The sequence below is a fragment of the Ailuropoda melanoleuca genome, chromosome 17 (assembly GCF_002007445.2).
Source record: "Ailuropoda melanoleuca isolate Jingjing chromosome 17, ASM200744v2, whole genome shotgun sequence".
NCBI lineage: Eukaryota > Metazoa > Chordata > Mammalia > Carnivora > Ursidae > Ailuropoda > Ailuropoda melanoleuca.
This window is the reverse complement of record NC_048234.1, coordinates 1,707,160-1,722,227: the sequence shown is the minus strand read 5'-3', so window position 1 is coordinate 1,722,227 and position 15,068 is coordinate 1,707,160. Positions and strand designations below refer to the sequence as shown.

Here is a 15,068-nt window from a genome sequence, read left to right as displayed (position 1 = left end):
ACAATTAATCCTGGAGTTTCTTGAATGGAAGGCAGCACAGTGCAGGGAAAAGCAGTGGGCTTGGAACAGAAGAGGTGGCTCTAGACCCAGGAGGAAGAGAATGAATCCAGACTCCCGAGGTGCGTGGGAGGCCCCGACGGCACTGGGGCCTGTGGGAGACGTTCCTCTGTCCCCAAGGGGGTCCTACAATTTGTCTCATTTTTAATATTTTAACTTTCCTTGGGGCACCTGGATGGCTCAGTCGGTTAAGCATCCGACTCAATTTTGGCTCAGGTCACGATCCCAGGGTCCTGGGATCGAGTCCTGCATCAGGCTCCTTGCTCAGTGGGGAGCCTGCTTCTCCCTCTCCCTCTGCCCCTCTCCCCCACAACAATACATTTAAAAAATATATCTTCATTTTCCTTGATGCCCGATCCAGGACTTTCTCTACTACATCGTCTGTAAGTTTTTATTACGGACAATTCCATATATACACACATAATAGACAATATGAACGCTCATGCCTCCGAGTGTCCATACTCCAGCCTCAGTAATTACAAACACGAGGCCAGTCTTGTTTCTCGGTACTTCCCACCTTCCAGGCTGCACTGCCGCTTGAGGTTCGCGTGGCCAGCCTATCCCTGCCATCTTCATCTGCTCACTCATTGATTCAGTGTCTCTCTTTTTTAAAGATTTTATTTATTTATTTATTTATTTATTTATTTATTTATTTGGGAGAGAGAGAAAGGGAGAGCATGTGCGCAAGCAGTGGGAGCAGCAGAGGGAGAGGGACAAGCAGGCTCCCCACTGAGCAGGGAGCCTGATGTGGGGCTCAATCCCAGGACCCCGAGATCGTGACCTGAGCCGAAGACAGACGCTTCACGGACTGAGCCCCCCAGGCGTCCCTCAGTATCTCTTTATTAAACACTGCCTATGAGTCAGGCATAAGCAAATGTATTGAGGACCTAGCATATGCCAAGTGCTTTACATATCTAATTTTATTTTATCCTAATCTATTATCTCTATTTTATAGATGATAGAATTGAACCTCAGAGAGATTAATGACTTGCCCAAAGGACTAACTTCAAATTTTGTGTTTTGCCCTACTATCCCATGGTCTTGATCTTGCATTACCATATATCCCAGTGCCTGCCAACATGACAGACACCTTCATTCACTTGTTACTGAACCTCTAAGGGGTGCCAAGACCCGTGCTGAACAAGGCTGACATGATTTCTGCCTTTAAGGAGATGCGACAGACATTTACAATTCAAAGTCTCAAGTGTTACCATGGATTTAAGGCAGGCAGTTAAAACAGAAGAGCTAAACTCAGCCTTGGCAGTCAAGGAAGGCTTCATGGAGGTGGTGATTTAGACATGTAAGGCAAAGCAAAGTGCAGTCAGAGTGGGCGTGGTCAGAATATTCCAGGAGAAGAAACAGCAGGTGCCCAGGCTGAAGGAAGGTCTGTTGGGTTCTGGCCACTGTGAGTACAAGATTTCAGTATGGCTACAACACGTGAGATCGAATGGCAGAGTGTGGAAAACAAGGCAGAAGAAGCAGGCAAAATCTTGAAGGGTCTTTGATGTCATACTTTATTCAAAAGTGGGGGCACAGTGAAGGGTCACAAACAGAGTGCCATCAGATTTGAGTTTCAGACAAATCACTGTGGGTATGGAGAATTGACTTAAGGGGGTCCAGGGAGGGAGACCAAGCAGGTGGCTGATAAAGAGGAATGGAGATAAGTGGTGATTGTGGCGTGGACAAGGACAATGACAAGGCAAACAGGAGGGGAGGGGAGCAAAACTGGACGTGCATCCAAATGTGCTAAAGAAAAGGGTCTAGAAAAGAGGATGTTAACCCCTTTCCAAGGACTTTTCATTCAAACTCTCCTAAGTAATGTTTGTATTAAGACGGGTGGTGGGGTCTTTCGGAGACAATATTGCTGGAAGTGATCTCGGGGAGCAAACAGCCTTCTTCCTCAACTTCGCAGGGAAAGAAAAGCCCAGAGAAGCAAAGCAACTTGCTCAAGGTCACACAGCAGACACTGGCAGAACATGACTCCTGGTTCTTTTCATAGCCTCACCCAGCCTCCAGTGAGGCTAACGGCTGGGGTTGCTGGGCCCAAACTAGACCTAAGGTGACCCAAGCAAGATCTGGAGAGGTTGGACACAGGTCCCTCCGCCTCTCCCTGCCACCCCTGGCCCCCCCCCACGCGGCTCCAGTGATCGGTCAATGAATAACTGTTGAAACACCTCCTTTGTGCAGAGACAAAGGTGTGCGGGAGGATTCCCCGTCCCGAGATCCCAGGTCCCCTCCTCAACACTCCCCACTCCAGCCAGGGAAAGGGGTAAAGGGCACTCCCCAGGCACCCGGCGCCCCCGCCCAACACCCACGTGGTTTCTCTAGCCAAATTCTCACCCCGAGGCCCCTCCCTCGGCGGCTCCACTGTTGCCATGGCAATTAGGTGGGTGGACAGCCCTTCCTATCTAGAGGCCACCCAGCCCTCGCGTGGGGAGTTACCATAACAACCCCCCTAGTAATACGGGGGTTGAGTCCCGCCCCCCTTCCCCCGCAAATAGAGGTGGGTGGCTTGATTGGCAGCTGGGCACACGAAAGAGGAGGAAAAGGGAAGGAAAAGCGTCAAAGGCGAGCGAAGAAGGAAATGGGGGAGAGAAAGGGCAAAACACAGGGGAATGGAAGGAAACGCGTGTGCGCACGCGCGCCGGCCGGTGGGCGCGCTCCGCGGCCGCCCGGCCACCGCCCACTTCTGCTCGCCAGGCTCGCGCGGTCGCTCGGTCCTCGCGCGCGCCTTTCGCTCTCGCTCTCTCTCCTGCGCCTGCGCGCAGGTGTCGGCGCCTAGGGGGAGGGGAACCCGGCGCGCTCGCGTCACGTTCCCTCGTCCACCCTCCCGGCGCGCGGCCAGTCCGCGCCTGCGCAGGAGAGTCGGGAGGCTCGGGTTGCGGGCTCCGGGCGCTAGCTCCTGTCAGTCGGTGGGTCGGTCCTCCCGCCGGCCCTCCCCCTCCGCGTCCTCCGGGGGAGGCGCGGCGGAGTCCGCCCCCGGAATCCCCCGATGGGGGAGAAGCAGCGACGGCGGCAGCGGAATAACCGAGCCGGAGCGTGAGCGGCCCCGGGGCCCGGCTGCCCGCGGAGGCCATGGGCGACCCAGCCCCCGCCCGCAGCCTGGACGACATCGACCTGTCCGCCCTGCGGGTGAGCGCGCCGCGGACCCCCTTCCCCCACCCCGCTTCCCCCAGCCCCGCCACCTGCAGAGTATCGCCGCCCGTGCCTCTCCCTGGCCCCGGCCCTCCCTCCCGGCCTGTTTCCAGCCTTGCCCTTACTCGTGTCTCCTTCCTCCTCCTCCTCTTCCTCCTCCTCCTCTCCTCTCTCGGCGCCTCGGATTTTGACTTTGCCCCTGCCTTGACAGCCTCCCCCTCCTCGCCCACCCCTGGATTGCACCTCTCCCCTGGCCGGAATTTCAGCCTTCCCCTCTGTACCCCGCGCCTCCTGCGGTCGCCCTGGTCCCCGTGCTCAGCTCTCCTTCTGCCTCCTCTCGTGTTTCAAGTGCAGCAGTCCAGAACCAGGCATTTCCGGTCTCAGGGTCCCTGCCTAGTGCATGACCAACTCTGCAGCGGTGTGGGGCTGGAGCGGAGACAAGGGGGGGGGCGCTGGTTCTCTCGGGAAGCCCTGGCACGGGCCGCAGAGAGGATGTTTATGTGTATGGACTCACACAGAACATGTGGTCGGTGGGGAGGCTGCAGAAGCCGGGGGGAGAAGGTGATGGAGATCTCTCAGGGGAGGGGCTCCTTGGGAAAGGGGATCAGCGGAAGCAACCACAGCACGAATTTCTTCGAAATACCTGTTTATTGCCCCTTCGGGGGACGTGCACGCCCTCATTTGGGAGCTCTCAGGAGCAATTGTGTTCTTCAGCAAGGTGCGCTGGCTTGAGGAGCAACTTAGTGATTTCAAGGTGAACGCTCCACAGACTGTCCACCCAGGTGCCGTGTTATGTTGTGTCCTCCGGTCTTCCTCAACAGGCCAGGGTGTGGGGGGCAGCAGGATTTCCCGTCTCTGGGTTGGCTTCTCCGCAGGCCCCTGTTTCAATGGTCTGGCTTTGGAGTTAGCCAGGGAACACGGCCAGTAGTGGGAAAAGGCGGTCAGCCACACAGGTGCCCCGGATACGCCTGGAGGAGGAGAGGGGAATTGAGGAGAGCAGAGTCATGTCGTTAATTGGGTTTCTCTAGGTGACACAGTTTTTCTTGCCATTCAGGTCATAATTTGTTTGGTGCAGTGTTGGGCTAGGAGACCTGGCTTGCTGGAGATAAGGCGATAAGTTGCTGTGGAGGGAGACTCAGCATTGAATTTCATTCTGTGTGTGTGTGTGTTGGTGGGCAGAAGTCTGAGGGGTATAAAGCGATGGAATTCCCAGCTCCCCTTAACGTGCTCTGCTCTAGTATGAACCCGCGTCTTCCCTTCCCACTTTGGTTGTTGATTAACCCTGGCCACAGGTCCCTGTGGTTGTGGTGGCTGATGTACAATAAAAAAACGGGAGGGTCCAAACCGTGACCTTTGGTTGAAACCCTGTGGAACTCTGCTCGGGCTTCTCTTTTCCTTGAATCCTCCACTCTCGCCTGGACTCCCCAGCCTGGGATTTCTAGCAATTCTGCAAACACCCTCTGACCTTGGCTGTGGTATTTCCTTTCTGGACTTCTCTGCTAGAAGCAGTGTTAGCCTCCTGCCTCATTCCCCTCTCCCTCCATTCAAGAGAGGCCTGGGACCTGCTCCCAGGGCTTCTGTCTTTCCTGCCTCCTGCTTCTCAGGGAAGCACTCCCCTTCCCCTCACCCCGCCACTGCCTCCACCCCTCTACTGCAGGGCAGGAGGGAGGGCTGTGCTTTCTTTGAAACGGGGCTACAGAGGGCCTCCTTTCTCCTTGCTGCTGACCTTTTCCCGGTGCCTGTCCCCTCCGCTCCACCTGCGGAGTTGCTGTGGCCCTGTGGAGTGACACCTCCTGTTCTGTGCCTGTCTCTTCTCCAGTGGGAACCGGCAGTCTGGGGAATTAGCAGCGAAGCCTGTTTCCCCTCTCCTGGGGGCGGGGGTTTGAGAGAGGAACGTGTTCACTTATTAGCTGGCCTTGCAGAGCCCATATTGTCTTTTTCCTCTTGTTTCAAGAGAGGGTTTGGCTTTCAGCTGGCGATGAGAGGAATACTTGGATAGCGGGCCAGACTGAACGGCACTCAGCTCCTAGCCTCATGCGGAAGGGCCAGAGGGCCTGCGCTTTGTGACCCCAGGCGCACTTGACCTCTGAGGTTCCATTTCTCCCGCAGCCCAGTAGCACGGGGCTGTGGACTCCTGAGTTCAAGTCCCGGCTTTCTCACTGTGTAACCTTGTCAGGTTCTGCAGAGAGCCCTTGCTCCCGGCTCTGTGTGGGGAGAGTAACGGTGCTGAACGCAGAGTGGCTGCAGACTCACCAAGTCCCGCACGTGGAGTGGTCGGTCCGGTGGCCGGCACGTGGGGCTGTTCTGCTGCTCGTGTCATCAGATGGCAATCAGAGACGCCTTCCAGCGCAGCTGCCGCTGAAATAGCACCGCTTCCCCCGCTTGATCTCTGTGGAAGTTTTATACAGCAGTCCCTTAGTCTGCATGCTTTTCCTGCATCGTGTTTGTCACTAGCCGACAGATATATTTGTTTTTATCAACCTCGACAAAGATGTGACTTCAGTGGAAGCTAGGATCTTGACTGTTCGGCTCATTTTTGCGTGCTGGCGTCCGTGTCGGTGTTTTGCACGTGACGGGGCTCAACGTGTGTTGAAAACCGCGTGTTATGACAAGTGAGCGCTCTCAGCACCACGCTTGCTCAGAGAGAGCACCCAGTAAATGTCCTGCTCGTCAGGCGTCCTCTTGCCTCTCTTCTACAGACACACAGTTAAGAATATCTCTTCTGAGTTGTTCTTGGAATCAGATCTTATCTGGTGGTAAACAGAGTTCTGGAAGCCTCCATCTGAGTGTGATGCCCTGAAAGTAAACTTAGGACCATCCAAGAGAAAATGTGGGCCTCTTGTTTCAGACCTCCTCTCTGTCCCAACTTGGTGACGTTCCAGAAGAATCTTCTGACTTGTGGCTCTTGGCTTCCCACAAACGCTAAGTATCAATAAACCGGACGGGACAAGGAGGGAGCCGACCCAGGCTGACCTCTTTCCTTTCCCTTCGCTCCTTTCGGTTGACCCACTTCATAAATCAAACAGCTTCTCTTTACCGTCCGAGCAGCTGGAAGTCTTAGGCTGCAGTGTCCTTGAAACCGTGGAGCTGTGCTCAGTGTCGCCGTATTGAAATAATATCAGGGCGCCCAGTCAGGAGGGACTTGTTGCAGGGTAGTCGTGCAGACAGACATGGTGAACCATCTTCCCCTCTCTTCCGTCCCCATGAGGCTGTGGGGCCAGCACCACTGGGAAAGTTGGCAGCTCGGGCCCTGAGCACCGTGGACGGCCAGCGTGTTCGGATGCGCTCGCTGTCCAGGTGTGGACGGCACCTGCCTCAGGTGGGGCGGGGGGAAGCCTGACCTCCTGCAGCAGAAAGAATGGTAGTGACTTTTCCCCCAGAGAACTGGAGAGGGGAGGTGGGGCTGTCGGGGGAGTGAGGGGAGCAATGAAGCCTGGGGCTGCTTTGGCAGAACGATGGAAGGAAGGTTACAGAGAACTTTGCTAGAGCCAGCTGTTCGGCCTTCCCCCCCACACCAGGGGAGAGAGCCCCACCCTCTCTGCTGTAGGACAGAACAGATTGCTGTGGCCCTTAGTGATAGGTGGAGGGGACGGTGTGTGGAACAGTGGGGTTTCGACAGTGAACACAGCAGGAAGAGTGTCAGCAAGAGAGCTGGCTGCCTCCCCCCCCCCCCCCCCCACCACGTTGGCCCCAGGAGCTCCGTGAACACTGTGCCTTGTGAAATCCTAATGTCAAACCTGGCCTCCGTTCCTTCGACTTTGGACGGCGTGCCTCTCACAGCTTGGCTATGCAGTGTCCTCCCTGTTATTTTGGGACAAGATGGCAGGAAGTATGCAGCCACTCTTTACAAGCTCGTACTCGGGCCTTGGTCTCTAAGTGAGGAATGTGGAGGTCACCTCTCAACCAGAAACACAGAACAGGCCTGGGAGAGCATCTCCAGAAACCTTCCGAGAGTCGGCCTGACTAATCTTGCTGGCTCCAGATAGAGTTGAGCCGGATGAAGTGATGGAGGACATCCCTTCCTGTGTTGGTCACCCGGCCCTGGCAGGCGGCTGCTTTGAAAAGCAGGTTCTGGGTGCTGTGGGAAGGGTGTCACGTCAGGCTCGGAACTACACGAAGCTGTGGAACGAGAGCTCTGCCTTGTCCATCGAACACATGATTTTGCAAGCTCAGGGTCCCTCTTTCTCTCTCTTTCTTTCTTTCTTTCTTTCTTTCTTTCTTTCTTTCTTTCTTTCTTTCCTCCTCCTCCTCCTTCTTCTTCTTCTTCTTTTTAAGATTGATTTATTTTAGAGAGGTGGGGGAGCAGAGGGAGAGAATCTTCAAACAGATCCCCCACTGAGCAAGGAGTCCCACGGGGGCTCCATCCCGCAACCCATGATACGATGACCTGAACCAAAATCAGGAGTCAGATGCTTAACCGACTGAGCCATCCAGGCGCCCCGTCAGCCTCCCCCTTCCTTAGCTTTTGCTGCTCTCCTCAATAGCTTGGAATCCTCAAGGTCGGGAACTTTTTGTTGAGTCTGATTCCCATGAATTATGCCGATTTTCTGTTGTCCTGTCTTCAGTCATCTCGAAATCCGATCCCCAGTCCTTTCTCCTCCCTGAGCGTCCGCTTCACACCCCCGACTCCCTCCGTCTTTCCTAGGTTGCAGAAATAGAACAAAAAGTAGTCAGGTTAATAAGTCACCTTCCAAAACGTTTCCTGAATCCCCACAGAACATAGGGAGATAGAAACCTTCCTTGGTAGCAGACGTGGGCCCTGGTCACACCCACGTTCATTCTCTCCCGTTCTTCCTGCCATTCTCCTAACCAGCCCGTCCTTGACTTGAGTCTGGGATTCTTCCATCCACGGGAAGCCCCTCCAGAGGCTAACTGAGAAGGTACTTGACACTGTTTGTTCTTTCTAAGGGTAAGGAGAGAGGAAAGGGGTGGAATTACCGTGACCCAAGGAGCCCCTGGAGATTGCAGTCCAGTGGCCAGACGGCCTGAGGTTGTGCCTGTTAACTGTGGCTAGGCTTCCTGTTTTGTTTGCAGAAAGATCTGGAACTAGGCACAGAGGGCACACTGATGAACAAGATAGACTGGGTTTTCCTGCAGTCTAGGAGTGGGGAGAGACATTAACAAAATAATCAGACATATATATGTGTACGGTTACGTATGTAACTGCAAATTGTGATAAAGGCGATGGCAGAAAAGTCGCGTATGCCAGGAGTGTGTGTAACAAGGGTCATTCTTACTTTTTGTAGATGAAAATATTTGGTTGGTCAATGGAGAGAAACAGATGACATGTCTGAACACTGAGCTGGCATTGCCACAGAAAGAACAGCTAGAGGAGAACCAGCGGGTAGAGTGTGGTGATGGCCAGAGTGGGGAGACCCGGGAATGGGGCCATGCTTAGGGCGGAGCGTTTAGTCAACAGCCTGGGGCCTGAGGATGGGGGGGCGGAACTCCAGGCTTACCGTCCGAAAGGATTTCTTCTGAACCTTCCCGTGGGAGGAACAAACGAGTTTGATTTGAAGGGTAAGGGAATGTACATGGAAGGGCGTATGACTCAAGGACCCTCGTGTTTACTTATTGGGGGGAGGGTCTCAGTACGGGGTCACTGTGAGCCACGCGTCGCTCTGCAGAGGGTGGGCGAGTGTGCCGTGGTCTGGACCAGGTGCATGAAGGACAAGGGTTATCACTGGACACGTTATTTTAGGGTTGTGATAAAGGTGTATGCGGCATGATGTGTTCGTACGTGTGCACAGTGAGATGGTTACTACCGTGCGGCTATTTCACATTTCCATGTGCTCACACAGTCACCTGGGGGGGGGTGTCAGTGGCTGTGAGCCTGGGCACTGGCTGGGGTTGGGAGGTGGGTACATCTCCCAGAAAGAAGCACAGGCGGGCCCGGCCCTGGGCCTGGCTCTTGCTCTCACGGTCTGCGGGAAGTGGGCTTCTTCCCAACGTTTAGGTAGAGGCTGTCTATAAATAGACGAGAGTCTCAATTTACATTGTGTGCAAGTAAAGCATGAGTGGGGTGTGCAGGGGGACTGTTCCTGATTTTGCACGCTTTAAATGAAGCAGGGCTGGGGAAGCCACAGTCTTGGTCTTCTTGGAGGAAACAGACGCCAGAAGCTTTGGTGTTGTCAGGGCGGGCCGTAGAGAGAGTGGTTGGTGGCACAGCCTGTGGGAGGAGCCATAGTGGCCAGAGAGGGATGAATGGAGGACTACAAGAAGGGGGTTCTGCCTAGGAAGCATGGGGTGGCTGGCAAGGGAGGAGGCCAGAAGTCCTTGGACAGCAGAGGTGATTAGACCTTAGACTAACCTGGGAAGTACGTGTCCCCATGGCAGGAGAGTCTGCAGGGCCCACCCCGGAGCCCCCTGCACCCTGAGCCCCTGGAGCCCCCAACACCCCGGCACCCGGAGCCCCCTGCACCCCGAGGCCCCAATACCCGGAGCCCCTGGCACCCTGGAGTCCCCTGTACCCGGAGCCCTTGACACCCCAAGCCCCTAGCACCCTGAGACTCCAGCACCCGGAGCCCCTGGAGTCCCCTGCACCCAGAGCCCCCTGCATCTGGAGTCTGGGCTGCAGGGAATGAGCTCTGCCTCCTGGCCTGTGGGACGAGAAGGCCTCCTGAGAGCAGGTCTGAATGGGGCTGGTCTTCTGGGGGAGAGGGGGGATCCTCGTGCCTTCCTCCACCGGGAACCATGTGACGAGAGGGTTGGAGGGGCTTGCGTTGCTGAACTGCTCCCAGAAGCACGGGTCTGAGGAGTTTTCTGTGAACAGCGAGCCTTACAGGGACAGATTGTGGGAAGAGAAGGCCACCTTCTTCAAGCCACCTCAATTTCTGCTTTCTCCGGGAAGCCTGTCCTGCCTGTGCCCGCCATCACTGGTCGGTCCCCTCCTCCTTCTCACAGACCCCATAATTCAGCATTTGAGTATGTCCTGCCTCACACTGCATGTTGTTTTATGGTCTTGTCTGTGCCACCACTTCCTTAGGTCTGGGGACCGTGACCCTTCCTTCCTGTTACCCTCACGGTGCCTCCAAGAAAGCTGAGCACGTCGTAGGGGTTCAGTAATCACCCGCTGAGTGGGAGATTCGGCTCCGAGCATTGCTGTGACCGGTCCTTTCCCTGTAGATTTGATCTACAGGCAGCAGAGCAGCCCCGTGTATCCTGCACTGGTTCCTCACTCAGTGGTCCTCGGCCAGGGCGGTGCCGCCCTCCCTCCAAGGGCGTCCGGAAACGCTGGGGAGGGAGGTGTAACTGTCACTGTGTCTGCATGGGGACCGGGGACGTTCATGCCCTGCGTGTGGGAGGCACAGGGAGGAATTGCTTTTCCACCCAGGCTGCCCGCAGTGCCTCTTGGAAGCCTGGCGTTGGCTGGGGAAGGGCCAGGTGAAGGACCGGGACAAGTTCCTCCCTCGAAGTCCCCTCCTGTCCCGAGCTCTGGGTGGGGAGAGGAATGCAGGCTGTACATGGGTTTGGCGCATGGCACCTGTCTGTCCCGACAGCTTTTCTGTGTTTGCTGGCACACCTCCGAAGGTAAAGTGGGCAGGCTCCAAGCCAGACTGGAAGGAAGACGATTTCATGTTCTCTCTTTACCACCCACCCACTCTTTCTTTCAAGGCACATTTGTGAGAAGGTGGCTGAAGTGCGTAGTACTTGGTGTTTAATTCTGAGTCGCTCGGGAAGGAGTCTTCAGGAAAAGAGGCAGGCGCACCCCACAGCCCAAGCGTCAGCAGGCAGAAGCAGGTGCGCCCATGGGGTCGGAGAGGAGGCTAGCACACTCGTCCTTCCTCTCGGGTCTTTGCACTCTCGGGCTGGCCCCCGGAAGGCAGAGGGGTGGTGAGTGAGTGCCATGACTCAGATCGCACAGGGAGGAAGGCACCTTGCCCCTAGTACGCTTTGGGGATGGGCGAGGGGCCGGGGATAGAGCAGTGATGGGGACAAGCAGGGGAAGCCCGGGGACAGGGCTGCCATCCACTTCTTGCTGCCTCGACGTGGCTTACGGGAGCAGAGCTTGGCGGGCTCCTGGTCTCATCTCGCCAGGGTGTGGAGGCGCCGTAGTGCTTGGACCTGAACAAGGTCCTTCCCTCTGGAAACCACCTGGGGCCCACAGGGTCCGCGTGTCGAACAACACCGGGTTGGGAGGGACAGGCAGGCAGCACGTGGCCTCGTGATTTGTTCCTTTGTCCTTTAGACTGCCAGCGAGCCCCTTTTCTCTTCCATCAGTTCTGATCCAAGTCGTTTCTATTTTAATGTGGGTTCATCACAGGAGGGGTTTGGGGTTGGAATGAGAACGGTAAGAACACTAACTCTGCGGTGGGCTCTGTGCTTATATAACCTCGCCAGCCCTCCCCGTAGCCCTTCAGAGCGGCCATCTCCCTTCCAGGGTGGACACACCAAAACTCACAGAATGTGGGGAGTCCCAGGGCCTCATCTAGGGTTGGACAGCCAGGACGTGGCAGCTCTTGGAGTCAGACTCAGGTCTGACTCACTGCACAGCCTGAGCGTGTCGGCGCCCGTGCAGCTGGCCTGCTCCGGGGGGCAGGGCGTGTGCGTGCGGAGGAGAGGGCATGGCGTGGCTCACGTCCTAGACCGTGTGCTCTGAGCAGCATGGTTTTCTCCTCGCTTCTGCTGTGAATATGTGCCCGTGGTGGGCAGGCTGTGGGGGCTCGCACAGGGATGTGGCACTGTCTGTGTTTCTGTGTTCGCGTTATCTGGGGACTTCGGGAGTGTGACCTGCCTTGTGGTTTGGAGACAGCCTGTGTGAGACGTGGTTCCTGCCCTTGAGGAGCCCGCGGTCCGGATCTGGGTCTTGGTAGAGGACAGGCTTTATTCAGAAACGTGGGGCATGTTTTGAGGAGAGGGACTGAGTCGTTAGCCTGGGTCTTTGAGGACTGCAGGTGGGTTGGCATTGCTGGGCCCGGGCCAGGAATCTGAAACTTCATGGGGCCTGTGCCCAGGATGGATAGAGATTTCGGGGTGATGGGCTTCTGGGCAGAGCACTCTGATGACAGCAGGGAAAGATATGCACAAGAATCCGGAAGATTGGGGCGCCTGGTGGCTGAGTCGGTTGAGCGTCCGACTTGATCTTATTCGACTCCGGTTGTGATCTCGGGGTCGTGAGGTCAAGCCCCACGTCGGGCTCCATGCTGAGCATGGAGCCTGCTTGGGATTCTCTCCCTCTCTCCCTCTGCCCCCGGACCCTGTGCTCGTTCTCCTGCAACCGCTCTGCTCTCTCCCCGTATATATTAAATAAATAAATAAATACATCTTTAAAAAAAAAAAAAGAATCCAGGCGATTTCGTTTGGAAGAAAGTTGAATGATTCAGAAAAGAGGCCTGTTCTTCGGCAGGAAGCGAGGAAGACTGTCTCACTCACTCCTCCCTTAAAAATTTTTTTTTTTTTTTACCGTAGTTACATATACATAAACTTTTACCATTTTAGCCAAGCTAAGGGCGTCGAGCAGGGGCACTAAGTACCCTCACATTGTTGTGCGACCATCCCAGACGAAGCTCTGTCCGTAGGAAGCCTGCAGTCCAGTCCCCGCGCCCCAGCCCCGGGACCCACCGCTCGCCACCCGCTCCCCCGCTCTGTTGTGTGTGTGCGGAGCTGTGCGAGCGAGTGAAGGAGGCCGTGACAGAGCAGAGGCTTAACGCTTGTGGAGCCGGGTGAGGTGACCTGTCGTCCCAGAAGTCGCTCTGAACACGCCCCTCCCCCCTGCCCGGGAGCCCGGCCTGGCTCTGACAGGGATTTTAAATGAAGGGCCCAGGCCCGGGAAAGAAGAGCTAAGGGGGTTCTCGGCCACCTCCCGCGGCTGGTTCTGTTGTGCCTGCGTTCACCATCGTGTTCACCATTGCGCTCATCTCAGCTCTGACATCTCGTCCTGGGGGCCGGTGGGCCCGCTAGGGTGAGTTAGAAAGGTCATTTGGGGGACGAGGATCACAAAAGGTAGCGTTTCTGCACTGGTGCGTGAGGGACACAGGCCCCTAGAAGCAGAAGAAACCCGCCCTTTGATGAGTGCCGTGGACCCCGGCAAGAGCGCTGTCCTTCCTGTGTCCCCCGTTCCCGAGGGTGGCCGGGGGTACGGCTCTGGCTGGAAGCTGTCTTCAGCAGATGCCTATTTGTGTGTTGATAGGAGCCATTCTAGGTGCCGAAAGCTCAGACATCGACAACATCCTGTCAAGGAGGGAGGTTCTCACTGTCGGATGGCAGGCAGCGCGCCTGATGCGTCTCTCCTGTGGGATGAAGGGCCACCGGAAAGGCCTAAATACTTACGGGGGGAGGGCTTGGTGAGCGGCTAAAGATGCTTTGGGAAAACTGTGGGCAACCCTGAGGCCCCTTTGACGGCCCCTCCTCAGCCTCCAGGCCTGTAGGGTGCGGAGCCGGGTCAGGCTGCGTCCGGGGTGCCCGCAGCCCTGGACAGACCTGGAGCGTGACCTGGAGTTGAGTTGGGTTTCTTAGGATGGAGGGAGTCAATGCAGGGGCCTGCCCGGCCTCCTGGCCTTCCTTTGGCCACACCATTTGCCATTTCTTCATTGCCCTTCAAGGGGAAAGAGGGAAAAGGCAGCAGACGCTTGGGACTTGAGTCACCCAGGACAGAGGAGGGCAGGAGAGCCCCGCATCAGAGAGAGGCCTGCCTTACAGGTCGGAGTCCAGGCCACAGGGGCCTCCAAGCCAGTGGCTTGGTCATGGTGATTTCAGGTCTGCTGTTCAGGGCTTTGTCCCCCTATCAGCAGTGTTTGTGTTGGATCCCAAAGCCTGAGGGCTTTGTCTCTGTGCCCAGCCTAGAGGAGGCTGCACAACTCACCTCGGCTTCCAGGCTTTTCTCCCCTCAGCCCCGCTCACTACCATCAGAAGCTTACAGTTCCCTTACCCTGAGCCAGGTATGAATGGGGTTTGGTGGCTTTCTTTGGATGAGCCCGCTTTACCCGATGGTGCTCGACGTCAGAATGAGCTTGCTCGGCTCACTCATCCCGAGAAGCACTGCCTGGCTTGCGTGTCACCCTGTGGTCCGGCCCCGTGCGTGGCCTGGGTCCGGTCGTCCCCACCGGTCGCTAACCACAGCGAGAAGTGATTTCAGCGCCTGTGTGGAGGGCAGAGCACGCACGGGCCATCTTACATTTGTAGAGGGGCCCGCGGGAGGTCGGGGTCTCGAAGCCCATGGGTTCGGACTCCCAGGTGCCGCGCTGCCCAGCCCCCTGCAGCCCGGGGCTCCCGTGAGGCCAGCCTGGGGCCCGAGGGGCGCTCTCTGCAGACCAGGCGTGTCTCGCAAGGCGGCGAGGGCGCTTCTGCCGCCGCGCTGGCCTATTGACCTCAGATGGGGTCGAGGCGACGTCTCCGGAGAGCTGTCTTGAAAGGCCTGCGCGCACGGGGGCCGGCGGGGCTGAGGCGTCCCGACACCTGCAGTGAGCGCGGCGTCAGGAGCCGGGGGACCCGGTTCTAGCTGCAGGTCCCACTCTTGTGTCCGGGATGCGTGTCGTCTCTCTGGGACTTGGTTTCCTCGCTTGCACAGTGAGGGGACGAGGACAGTGGCTCTTAATCAGGCTCCGTGGGAGTCACCTGGTAGCTCTCGTACCCTTCGAGCGCCCCGGCCCTGGCCCAGGGGGCGGTGCCGTGCATCCAGGAGATCTGATGCGGATCTGCTCCCAGGGCTCCTGGACCGCATGATCCCCAGGGTCCGTCCTCCCTTCTTTCCCCTCCTCCTTCCTAGAAGGCTTTGGTGCCTCCTAGCCGGCATGCTGTTTGTTCTTAGCGCTGTAAACACACGAGCACGTGAGATGCGTGATTTGCCGTGTGCTGCGTGTGAGGAGAGGCACGCTTACCAGGTGGCAAGTGTGCGTGTGAAGCTGGGCTGGAGGGAGTTGAGGGAAACGGGCCTGGGC

The 15,068-nt window shown here is 56.9% G+C and overlaps 1 protein-coding gene across 1 annotated transcript in view; it reads left to right on the top strand.

The window, feature by feature from the left end:
• Nucleotides 1-2,808: 2,808 nt before the first annotated feature.
• The window catches only part of MINK1 (misshapen like kinase 1), a 38,176-nt gene continuing 25,916 nt past the window's right edge, over nt 2,809-15,068 (top strand). Inside the window, 1 exon segment of the mRNA XM_034647266.1 lies at nt 2,809-3,189. Coding sequence (XP_034503157.1) covers nt 3,133-3,189 — 57 coding nt within the window. The 5' untranslated portion in view covers nt 2,809-3,132.